Source organism: Otolemur garnettii, unplaced genomic scaffold (genome assembly GCF_000181295.1).
Source record: "Otolemur garnettii isolate 467f Iridium unplaced genomic scaffold, OtoGar3 scaffold00235, whole genome shotgun sequence".
In the NCBI taxonomy this organism is placed as follows: domain Eukaryota; kingdom Metazoa; phylum Chordata; class Mammalia; order Primates; family Galagidae; genus Otolemur; species Otolemur garnettii.
The window spans coordinates 1610309-1623395 of record NW_003852630.1 but is presented as its reverse complement, the minus strand read 5'-3'; the positions used below and the strand labels follow the sequence as shown (position 1 = coordinate 1623395).

Below are 13087 nucleotides of genomic sequence, written 5' to 3'. Positions count from 1 at the left end.
AAAAAAAAAAATGATGAAATATTTCTAACCATTTGTTTACTCTATTGTGATTTTTGCTGGTGCCCAAGATTTAACCTTTTCCTTACAATATATTTTTTTGATAATGATACCTCATAAGTTCTAAGTGTCACTATCAAGGCTGGTATTATTAGACTTTTTGCCGCCACTATAAAATATAAATAACACAAGTACTGTCTGCTAAATTCATGAAATAAATAAATAAATTACTTACCTAAATTATCTGAATAGCTGATTTGTTGACATCATTTGTTTAACTAGAACTGGCACGCAGTACAATGTGTATCGTCTGAGAGACAGTTACAAAATGTTTTCATGGTTGCCAATGCCAAAAAATGCCATTGTTCATTAAGTCCAAACAATGGTGGTCGAATTCTATCAACTGATCAACAATGCGAACTTTGATAAGCAGTTCTTGATAATCAGTTCTCAATAATTACTTGTTATTATTAAAACTTAACATTATAAAATTAACAAAAATAATATAAAACTCATATCCTGGTGAAATAGCCACATGGCAGCGGAAAACTGTATATTCCCTTCCCGTTCTCCCACTGTTCCCTAGCTTGTCGTGTATTCTTTCCAAAAATCAGGACTTTTTTAAAAACGCCACAGGACGCAGGACAAATTGTTAAAAAGCAGGACGTCTGGTCACCTTATTTTTTTTCCTGTTCCAGGTTCATCTAGCAAGAAGCCTGTTCATCTTTTCAAAGAACCAACTTTTTGTTTCATCCAATCTTAGATTCTTTTGTTATCAGTTTCATTTAGTTCTACCTTAGTTACTATTTTTTTTATCTGCTGGATTTGGAATTGGTTTGCTATTCCTTTTCCTATTCCTTGAGACGATTCCCTCAATTGTTTGTGACCTTTCTGCCCTGTGGATATGGCCCATGTGGCAGTGAGCTTGTGTCTTAGGACTGCTTTTGCTGAGTCCCACAGATTTTGAGAACTTGTGTCCCCTTTATCATTTAGTTCAAAGAATCCTTTGGTTTCCATCTTAATTTCCTCGCTGGCCCAACTATCATTCAGCAATGGATTGTTTGGTTTGTGTGATTTTCTATAAGGATGAGTGTTTCTGTTTGGTTTATGTGATTTTCTGTAAGGATGAGTGTTTCTGTGGGAGTTGATTTCTAATCTTATTCCATTATGAACTGAGGAGGTCATATGGCATAATTTTTTTTTTTTTTGGCAGTTTTTGGTCGGAGCCAGGTTTGAACCTTCCACATCCGGTATATGGGGCCGGTGCCCCACTCCTTTGAGCCACAGGCCCTGCCTTGGTATAATTTTTTTTTTTAATTTATTTAGACGTGTTTGTGGCCTAAGATGTGATCAATCTTAGAGAATTTTCTGGGAGCTAATGAGAAGAATGTATTTTTAGTGGTCTGGGGGTAGAATGTTGTGTGAGTGTCTGTTGGGCCCGTTTGGTATGGAATTCTATTTAAGTCTTTTCTTTCTTTTCTGCTTGGAGGGTCTCTCTTGTTCTGTCCGTATGGGGTTGAAGTCCCAGTGTTATAGTGCTATTGTTTGTCATTTTGTTTAGATCAGGGAGGTTGGCTGAATGAGTCTGGGTGCACCTGTGTGTTATCTGTGTAAATATTTAGGGTTGTTATATCTTCTTACTGAATTATATGTGGTTTAGTGACCATCTTTATCTTTTTTTACATTTGTTGATTTGAAATCAGTGTTATCATTTGATTTCCATTTACATGGAGTGTTTGTTTTCTTTTTTTTTTTTTTTTTGAGACAGAGCCTCAAGCTGTCCCCCCTGGGTAGAGTGCTGTGGCATCACAGCTCACAGCAACCTCCAACTCCTGGGCTCAAGCAAGTCTCCTGCCTCAGCCTCCCGAGTAACTGGGACTACAGGCGCCTGCCACAATGCCCGGCTATTTTTTGGTTGCAGCTGTTATTGTTGTTTGGCGGGCCCGGGCTGGATTCAAACCCGCCACCTTGGGTATATGTGGCTGGCACCTTAGCCACTTAAGCCACAGGCGCAGAGCCGGAGTGTTTGTTTTCCATGCCTCTACCTTGAGTCTGAATGAGTCCTTGTGGGTTAGATGTTTGGTGGAGACAGCAGATAACTTGGCTTGTGTTTGTCGGATCCGTTCATCCAGGCTGTGTCTCATGAGTGGTGAAAGTAAGCCTTGATAAGTGGGGCGGATTCCTCTTGGTCCTGTTGAGTAGAACTCAGCTGCTTTGTTTTTCCTCTTGAGCCATTGTGTTGTCTCCTCTGACCGTCAGCTTTTGGGTGGTTTTACACTGGTGAGTGTTTGTTGTTCTGATCCATATTTACCTTTTCACGGAACTATCAAATTATTTTTATAGAAACTACCATTTTACATTATTCCCTCTGGCAGCACATAAGGGTTGATTTCTCCACATCATTCATAATACTTGTTACTCCCCCCCCTCCTTTTTTTAAGAGACAGAGTCTCACTATGTCACCCTCTGTAGAGCACTGTGGAGTCGCAGCTCACAGCAACTTCAAACTCTTAGGCTTAAGAGATTCTCTTGCCTCAACCTCCAGAGTAGCTGGGACTACAGGTGCCCATCACAACACCTGGCTGTTTTTTGTTGGAGTTGTCATTGTTGTTCAGCAGGCCCAGGCTGGGTTTGAACCCACCGGCCTCAGTGCATGTGGCCAGCACCCTACCCACTGAGCTATAGGTACTGCCTCCCCCCGCCCTTTTTTTAATAGCCATCATAATAGGTATAAAGTGGTATCTCAGTATGGTATATTCATTTTAATCATAATACTATACTATACTAAGAATTCCTCAAGAAAATAAGAGATTTTGTATCCTTGTGGGGAGGGGGGGCAGCTTCTTCCTTAAGCTGCAGAACTGCTATGTAGTTTGGCCAACATAGGATGTCTTCACTGCAGTGTTAGTGTGTGTGCTGCGGAAGCCAGCAGACACAGACAGTTATATGTGCTAGTGTCTAAACATTGTGGATGTTGTTGTAAAGTGGTTATCTTTTTGGAACTTGAATTTTCAGTCTATTTCTTACCCTTTGATCCACTTTGAGAAATTGGTTTATATTAAAGGAAGTAGTAACTAAGTCAGGCCCTCCCACTCTTTCTACTTACTGGGTAACCTGTTGGTGTTCCTGAGATTGGCACCAAATGCTGTAGTATAGTAATGTCAAATGTAGGCCATATCTTAGATGTGTGCCACTAATTTAGCTTTTTATTTTTTTGAGACAGACTTTCAAGCTGTTGCCCCCCCAGTAGAGTATGGTGGCGTCATCGCTTATAGCAACCTCCAACTCTTAGCCTCATGAGATCCTGTTGCCTCAGTTTGTATATTTTTTTAGTAGAAACGAGGTCTGACTTTTACTCAGGCTGGTCTCAAACTTGTGAGCTTAGGCAGTCCGCCTGCCTCGACCTCCCAGAGTGCTAGGATTACAGATGTGAACCGCCACACCTGGCCTTTGACTCCTTTTTTTGAGACAGGGCCTCACTCTGTTGCCCAGATTGGAATGCAGTGGCATCACCAGAGCTCACTGCAACCTCAAACTCCTAGAGTCAAGCTATTTTCCTGCCTTGGCCTCTTAAGTAGCTGGGACACAAGTGTGTGCCACTATGCCTGCCTAGTTTTTCTATTTTTAGTAGAGACTTGCCCTTACACAGGCTGGTCTTCAACTCCTGAGCTCAGGCAGTCCACCATGAGTGGCCTCGTTGCCATTTTTCTCAATACCTTTTTCTATACCATATGAAATCTCAACCATGCAAAATGCAGTTACTCTCTTGAAAGTTAGTTTTGTTATCCTAAGGGAATTTTCCATAGACAATGACTCTGCCAGCGGCTGATCACCTTGCGCCACCTAGTGGCATGGTCTGTAAGTGGAGTAAAGCCTTAAGGCAAGCAAGTGTTACGCTGACCTGTGAAAGGCCTTTGCTAATGGCAGTGTATCCCATTTTTCCTTCTGAAATAGACCATAACAATGAAATGTCACATATGAAAAAGTTCCATTAAAGTACCACTGATGATACTGGGATCTGTTAAAAGCAAAAGTGTGAAGCTAAGATGTGCCAATTATTCATACAAATTCCCACTGACTTAAGAAATTATAGATGATAATGCATAAGAATAATTATACTAGGCTAGGCGCCTATGGCTCAAACGGCTAAGGTGCCAGCCACATACACCTAAGGTGGCGGGTTCAAATCCAGCCCGGGCCCGCCAAACAACAATGATGGCTGCAACCAAAAAATAGCCGGGTGTTGTGGCGGGCGCCTGTAGCCCCAGCTACTTGGGAGGCTGAGACAGGAGACTCGCTTGAGCCCAGGAGTTGGAGGTTGCTGTGAGCAGGAAAGCCATGGCACTCTACCCAGGGTGACGTCTTGAGGCTCTGTCTCAAAAAAAAAAAAAAAGAATAATTATACTAGGCCATCCACGTGGCTCAGGCCTGTAGTCCTAGCACTCTGGGAGACCAAGACAGGAGGATTGCTTGAGGCCAAGAGTTTGAAACTAGCTTGAACAAGAGCAAGACCCCATCTCTGAAAAACAGAAAAATTAGTTAGGTGTGGTAGTGCATACCTATTGTATTCCCAGCTACTAGGGAGGCGGCAGATTACTTGAGCCAGGGCGTTTGAGGTAGCAGTGACCTGTGATGACACCACTACATTAAGAGCCAGGGCGATGGAGTGAGACCCTATCTCAAAACAATAATAATACTACAGTTCCTTAATTTTCTGAAGAAATTCACTGGTAGGGCTAGGTACAGTGGCTCATAGCTATAATCTTAGCACTCTGAGAGGCTAAGGCAGGAGAATTGCTTGAGCTTAGGGGTTCAAAACCAGACTGATCAAGAGTGGGACCCTGTCTCTACTGAAAATAGAAAAACTAGGCTCAGCTCCTGTAGGTCAGTGAGTAGGGCACTGGGCACATACACCAAGGCTGGTGGGTGCCTACCTATCGTCCCAACTACTTGGCAGGCTGAGGCAAGAGAATCACTTAAGCCCAAGAGTTTGAGGTTGCTGTGAGTTGTGACACCACGGCACTCTACCGAGGGCGAGCAACATAGTAAAACTCTGTCTCAAAAAAAATAAAACATAGATAAGCAAGGCAGCACCTGTGACTCAAAGGAGTAGGGCACCGGCCCCATATACTAGAGGTGGCAGGTTCAAACCTGGCCCCAGCCAGAAAAAGAAAATAGAAAAACGAGTCAGGCATTGTTGCAGGCATCTGTAGTCCCAGCTACTTACTAACAGGAGGCTGAGGCAGGAGGATCACTTGAACCCAGGAGTTTGAGGTTGCTGTGCCTAGTTAGACACCATAGCACTCTAACCTGAATAACAGAATGGAGACTCTGTCTCATAAGAAAAGGAGAAGGCTGGGCACAGTGGCTCATGCCTGTAATCCTAGCATTCTGGGAGGCCGAGGCCAGTGGATAGCTTGAGCTTACCAGTTTGAAACCAGCCTAAGCAAAAGTCAGACCCTTGTCTCTACTGAAAAAACTGAGGCAAGAGGATCACCTGGGCCTGAGTTGGAGATTGCTATGAGCTATGACACCACAGCAGTCTACCCAGGGCCAAGGCTTGAGACTCTGTCTCAGAAAAAAGTAGGGCAGTGGGTAGGGCACCAGCCACATACACTGAAATTGGTGGGTTCTAACCCATCCCAGACCTGCTAAAACAACAGTGACAACTGTAACAAAAAATAGCCGGGCGTTGTGGCAGGTGCCTGTAGTCCCACCTACTTGGGAGGCTGAGGAAGGAGAATCACTAAGCCCAAGAGTTTGAGGTTGCTGTGAGCTGTGACACAACAGCACTCTACCAAGGGGGATGTAGTGAGACAAAGGTCTCAAAAATAAATAAATATATATATAATTTTTAAAAAGAAAAGGAAACAACAAATGAAATTCACTGGTAAAACACTTAATTTGGGGGATGATCTTAAGGATTCCTGTAGAAGTACATATAAAAGGGTAGTCTTCTGGCAGCGCCTGTGGCTCAAAGGAGTAGGGCACCGGCCTCATATGCCAGAGGTGGCGGGTTCAAACCCAGGCCGGGCCAAAAAACTGCAAAAAAAAAAAAAAAAGGTAGTCTTCTATATAGGTTCTATATAGGTTTAAGCTTCTAAAATACCATGATTTAAAGATCTGTAATATGGGGGCGGTGCCTGTGGCTCAAGGAGTAGGGTGCTCACCCCATATGATGAGGGTGTTGGGTTCAAACCCAGCCCCGGCCAAAAAAACTGCCAAAAAAAAAAAGACTTGTAATATGGAAATACTTGATTATGTTGGCAGGATGTATTCATTACTCTTCCACTTAAAATAATGATGCTGCTCTTGAATTTGTTTTCTTCATTAAAATCAGTGTGGCTATTTATTAGTTTAATAATGAACATGAAATTTTATTTTAGATACTAATTTACATAGACATCTTTCTTCAGGAAAATGCTAAGGATTTAAGAAGAACCCAAAATTCATCTGTTATGTGGAAACAAGTGGACTTGAGCTGGGAGACTTTGGTTCAGGTCCTGTTTGAGCTGCTTTGCTGTGTGCCTTGGGCAATTCCTAGGACCCTTTCCTCGACTCAGAAAAGGGGTGTAAGTTGCCAGAGGAGCAGATGAGCTAAGCAGGTGGTAGAAAGTGCACCGTGCCTGGCCTTGTAGAGTCCAGTGCCATGGGACACCTCTGAGAGGCAGGGCAGGTCTGGACTCGAGACAGGCCCTAGCTCTCTGTTTAAATGCGAAGGGGATTTAAATGTGCCCCTCCAGCAGGAACTTTCAGCACATACTTGACATTCTTTTGAAATATACACACATTTTTAGGTTTAACCTAGAGGTTTTTTAATTAAAAGCAGTGTAACCATTTTAAAGTTATTGGAAACATCGGTTTTGTCTGATTAGGCAGGGTAATTGGGAGGCTTGGAAGTTCCTTAACTGATAACTTCCTGGTCCTTTGTCTCCTAAGTCTTACAAGTGCATCATCATTTATTATTACCTACCTTTAATCCATTTAACAGAAGGCGGTGGTGTTTTATATATTGAAATATAATAGCTCGCCTCCCGAGGCCTGGTTAACAGATGGACTGTCAGCTGGTACAGGCAGAGGAATTAAGGTAATGAACAGAGCCTTTAATCAGAGTAGGGACAATGGACTTGAAAGCCCATTCTTCGACTTGATGGTTCCAAAACTAAGAAAGTGAATTAGTAAGAATAATTGAATCCTCATTTAAAATGTGAACTATTAAAAAAAGCAAATCTGACAAATTTAACATTCAAGTTTAAAGCTATATAAAATGAGAACCAGCAAACCATCTGATACAGGATGACTTAAGTAGAGCTCTTTAGCAGGTTTTGAAATAGCCTTTCTGTAAAGTGGTAAAATATTGTGGGCATAATGGCCATTGTTCAGAGGTAGAGGAATTATCTCTGTTACTCTAGTAATATCAGAGCTACCCAGAGAGCTAGAAGCTTTGAGGACATGTCCATCATTGGTACTTTTCCCATAACCATCATCTCTGTTTTTACCCCCATATGTTTGCTCTCTACGTAGCAGCTCATTCTCTCCTGTCTCTCCATCCCCAGCAGTAGTGGCTTTCCTTACGAATATAGTCACTCTGAATGTCCTCATTTATTTGGGCCTATATTGTCTTCATAAATGGCATAAACTATCCTCACCGATTCTCAGGAATGCAGTTGTATTTTTCTTAAATACCAGTAAACAGGGAATTTTTTTTTTTCGAGACAGAGTCTCACTTTATTGCCCTCTGTAGAGTGCCATGGCATCACAGCTCACAGCAACCTCAAACTCTTGGCCTTAAGCGATTGTCTTGCCTCAGCTTCCCAAAGTAACTGGGACTACAGGCACCCACAACGCCCAGCTATTTTTTGTTGTTGTTGCAGCTGTCATTGTTTTAGTTGCCCCAGGCTGGGTTTGAACCCCCCAGCCTCTGTGTATGTTGCCAGCCTACCCAGTGAACTACAGTGCCACCAAGCAATTTCTTTTCTTTTTTTTTTTTCTTTTGTGACAGAGTCTCAGGCTGTCATCCTGGGTAGAGTGCCATGACATCACAGCTCACAGCAACCTCAAACTCTTGGGCTCAAGTGATTCTCTTGCCTCAGATTCCAGAGTATCTGGGACTACAGGTGCCTGCTACAACACCTGGCTATATTTTAGAGACAGGGTCTTGGCTGGTCTTGAATTCCTGAGCTCAGATAATCTGCCTGCATTGGCCTTTCAGGATTACAGGCATGCTAGGATTATAAGCATGAGCCACTGCGCCCAGCCTAAACAGGGAATTTTAAAAGTATCCTATCTTTCAGATTATTATCATGTGCTTATAAGTTATCATATTTTGTCAGTCAACTTTGCAGTTGGCCAGGGCTGGGTTTAAACCCGCCACTCTGGCATATGGGGCCGGTGCCCTACCCCTTTGAGCTACAGGCGCTGCCCCTGTCAGTCAACTTTGTATATGAGGTCACATAATCAAAACAATTCCAAGATGGTCAAAGTGGATACCACCACTTGATTAGTGAGGAAAGAAGTCTGAGGGGCAGAGTGACAAGTGAGAGAGGAATGGAGGCCAGGTCTCCAGGCTCCTGCTGCGGCACTCGTCTCCCCAGCACCCTGGTGCTGCTTACAGGAGGACATCTCAACTAGACTGCACATCATGTGGGTGTGGCTAGAGTCAAAATTGTTCATATTGACTCTGTTTGTATATATAAGGGATGGGCCAATCCCTTATCTCTGGTTATAAATCATAGTTGAAATCCTTTGCAATAGTAATATGGAAATAATGAAGCATATGCTGCTAATGTTTACAAACATGAGTGATCGTTTTACTGCAACACTCCCAACTTATGTTGATTGTCTGGTTCATATCTTTACCTTTCTGATTTCTTATGTTTGTAAAATGAAATTGCCAGCTTGGCACCTGTGGCACAGTGGTTATGGTGCCAGCCACATACACCAAAGTTGGTGGATTCAGACCCGGCCCAGGCCTGCTAACCAACAATGACAACTGCAACAAAAAATAGCCAAATATTGTGATGGGAGCCTGTAGTCCCAGCTACTCAGGAAGCTGAGGCAAGAGAATCACTTGAGCCCAAGAGTTTGAGGTTGCTGTGAGCTGGGATATCACGGCACTCTACCGAGGGTGACAAAGTAAAACTTTGTCTCAAAAAAAAAAAAAATTGCCGTGATTACATTCCTTAGTACGTCGGGAAAAGCAGGGACAGAGGAGGTTGCCAAGCTCTGGGGAACCCTCTCAGCAGTGCGTCTTGGAATCTGTGTGGAATGATGCGAATGCTAGTTGGACTGTTTCGTGTTTAGATTCTGTTGACAAAGCAATGTCATTTTGTTTTTAACATTTCTTTTGCCCTTTTGTCATCCTTTGAGGTTTTGAGGTCTTTGTGCCTTGTACTCACAGGTGGTTGAACTAAAATTTGGTGGGAAAGACATCCCTGTCACCAGTGCCAACCGGATTGCGTACATCCACCTGGTGGCTGACTACAGACTGAACAAGCAGATCCGCCCGCACTGCCTGGCCTTCAGGCAGGGCCTGGCCAACGTTGTCAACCTCGAGTGGCTCCGCATGTTCGATCAGCAGGAGATTCAGGTACCTTACCTACTAACTCAGGGAGACACAGGTATCATAAGAAATGAAAATGAGTGCTTAAAAGCCCTGTCAAATTTTATGATTTGAACTTTTTATTTTCAGGTATTAATTTCTGGTGCCCAAGTTCCCATAAGTCTGGAGGACCTCAAGTCCTTCACAAACTATTCAGGTATGTTAACACTGGTAGTTATTTTTCGTGAAAATGCTACAGATGACCATATTTCCAAAGTGATTTTCTGTAGAGAGGGGATTTACATGCCTCCAAACCCAGAATGTGTAATGAGGATCGGCACCTGTGGCTCAAGTGGCTAAGGCGCCAGCCATATACACCTAAGGTGGCGGGTTTGAATCCAGCCTGGGCCCACCAAACAGCAATGACGCCTGCAACCAAAAAATGGCCGGGTATTGTGGCGGGCGCCTGTGGTCCCAGTTACTTGGGAGGCAGAGGCAGGAGACTCGCTTGAGCCCAGGAGCTGGAGGTTGCTGTGAGCTGTAATGCTACAGTACTCTACCCAGGGGGATAGCTTGAGGCTCTGTCTCAAAAAAAAAAAAAAAAGAATGTGTAATGAGGTTCCCAGTCCCCTCTGTCCCACCCTCCTTCCCCTCCCCAGTGTCAGTAGCCGCTGTCCTCAGTGCTGCTATCTGCAGGAAGCGCAGCACAGTCCCCACACACCTGTGCACTCTTCTGCATTTGGCGTTACCTGTCCACAGTATGGCATCTTAAATCTCCATTGCTAGACATTTGGCTGCTTCTAGTCTTTTGTTTTTAAAAATAGTTTGCTGGATGCTATGGGTCATACCTATAATCCCAGCACTCTGGAAGGCCAAGGCGGGTAGATTGCCTGAGCTTGAGCTCCCAGGTTCGAGACCAGCCTGAGCTAGAGTGAGACCTCATCTCTAAACACAATAGCCAGGCGTTGTGGTAGGTGCCTGTAGTCCCAGCTACTTAGGAGGCTCAGGTAACTATTGTATGAGCCCAAGAGTTTGAGATTACTGTGAGCTGTAATGGTGACAAAGTGAGACTCTTGTCTCAAAAATAAATAAATAATAAAAATAGTTCTAACACGCCCCTCCATTAATAATAAAAGAAAATCCTAAAAACTTTGACCTCATCAAATTGGATGCTTTTTGATAAATTTAAATCTTTCTACTTTTTTTTTTTTTTTTAAGAGTCTCACTTTGTCACCCTTGGTAGAATGCTGTGGCATCACAGCTCACAGCAACCTCCAGCTCTTGGGCTTAGGCGATTCTCTTGCCTCAGCCTCCCAAGTAGCTGATACTACAGGCGTCCGCCACAATGCCCGGCTATTTTTTGTTGCATTTTGGCCGGGGCCGGGTATGACCCTGCCCTGCCACCCTCAGTATGTGGGGCCAGCGCCCTACCCACTGAGCCACAGGCCCCGCCTTTCTTTTTTTTGGAGACAGAGTCTCACTATGACACCCTTGGTAGAGTGCTGTGGTGTCACAGCAACCTCCAACTATTGGGCTTAAGCAGTTCTCTTGCCTCAGCCTCCCAAGTAGCTGGGACTACAGGTGCCCACCACAATGCCCAGCTATTTTTTTGTTGTAGTTATCATTGTTGTTTGCAGGCCTGGGCTGGGTTTGAACCCACTAGCTCCAGTGTATGTGGCTGGTGCCCTGGCCTCTGAGCTACTGGCGCCAAGCCTTGAATGCAATTTTTATGTGACCATCTCTATGAGGTAGTTTATAGAGACAGCAGGTCAGTGGTTGTGAGGTGAGAGTGAGATCTGTTTGAGGATGTGGACTGTTCTAAAATTTTATTGTGTTGCTGGTTGCAAGAAAAATAGCTAAAAATTATTTTCTTGCAGTGTATGGTCTTGCTGTATTTAATTCGTATTCCTTTAACTTGGAACTCTCTATGTAAAGGCAAATAATACCTAACATCACATCATGCCCGCTGTCAAGTCATAAGTTTCAAGAATATGAAATCAATCTACTCTTTCCTTTGCCAACAAATTGTCTTGGGTTGTTTACATTACCTTGTCTGCACTGAAAGTTTATACCTTTAATGAGCTTAGCTATTCCAGTAAATAGGTTTAAAATATTATCATATTCATAATACATTTAAGATATTTTATTGATATTATTTCTATAGCATATTAACAATGAGGGAGCAATATATTGCAATTATTTTAGTTTTAAGAAGCACTTAACCAGATTAAAAGCTGTAAGTAGCAGATACTAAATTTTAGAATAGCTGCCTAATCGTATACTGGAGTTGGTTGTTAGCTGTAGTCCTATTATCAGAAGGATAATGAGTTATATCAGAAGGAAAGATAGATTAATTCAGACATTAAGATCACATTGGGAAAACACCTTGCTTTATTATAAATAAAAATCCCATTGTCTACTGTTTTAGATATGTTACCACATGTAAATCCCTTAGAGTCTACAACTCAACAATGGTTTACTTTTAACCACTGGCATAGTTCTTTAAAAACAGAATCCTTTGGGATAGGCACGGTGGCTCATACTTGTAATTCCAGCACTCAGGGAGGCCAGGGTGGGCAGATCACCTCAGCTCACAGGTTTGAGACCAGCCCAAGCAAGAGCATGTCCCTCCCTCTGAAAAACAGCTGGACATTATGTCTGGCACCTGTAGTCCCAACTACTCAAGAGGCTTAGGCAAGAGAATCTCTTGAGCCCAAGAACTTGAGGTTGCTGTGAGCTATGACACCACGGCATTCTACCAAGGGTGACAAAGTAAGACTCTGTCTCAAAAAAAATTCTTTGGAATATCTTTTGGTTTTCATCCCTGGTGACCAAGTGCTTCTTACTCTGGCATTTGTCCTCTTTGATCCTTATAAAGTTTCTCCCTCCTGAACTTTGCCCTTGGTCTGGACATCTCACTGGGGCACAGAGGCACACAATTCTAAGTTTCAGATGTAGTCGACCCTTTGTCTCCATGGGTTCTGTATTTCTGAATTCAACCAAGCACAGATGGAGATACTGGGAGGAAATGGATTATGTTATCTGTACTGAACTTTTGTCATTATTCCCTAAATAATAGGGTACAACAACCATTTACATAACATCTACATTGTATTAAGTATTATAAGTAATTGAGAGGTAACTTAAGATTTAAATATGGAGAAGGACATTGATAGGTTGTGTGCAGATACATGTCCTACTCTGTAGAAGGGATTAGGTCAGGCGTCCTCAAACTGTGGCCCGCAGGCCACATGCAATCTGCCTAGGACATTTATCAGGCCCGCCGCCGCTGCCTGTCCTGCTTAACAGCCAACTTGTCCCGGGGCCCACAGTCCAGCCCTCCAACAGTCTGAGGGACAGTGAACTGGCCCCCTGTTTAAAAAGTTTGAGGACCCCTGGACTAGGTTGTATGCAGATACACGTCCTACGCTGTAGAAGGCACTAGGTTGTGTGCAGATACACGTCCTACTCTGTAGAGGGGACTAGGTTGTGTGCAGATACACGTCCTACCCTGTAGAGGGGACTAGGTTGTGTGGATACATGTCCTAC

General features: G+C 43.4%; 1 protein-coding gene across 1 annotated transcript in view; it reads left to right on the top strand.

The window, feature by feature from the left end:
* UBE3C (ubiquitin protein ligase E3C) overlaps positions 1-13087 on the top strand; it is a 133368-nt gene that overhangs the window by 107811 nt on the left and 12470 nt on the right. The window contains exons 19-20 of the mRNA XM_012812962.2: positions 9398-9586; positions 9689-9755. Of these exons, the coding sequence (XP_012668416.2) occupies positions 9398-9586; positions 9689-9755 (256 nt within the window). The remainder of the gene's footprint in view (positions 1-9397; positions 9587-9688; positions 9756-13087) is intronic.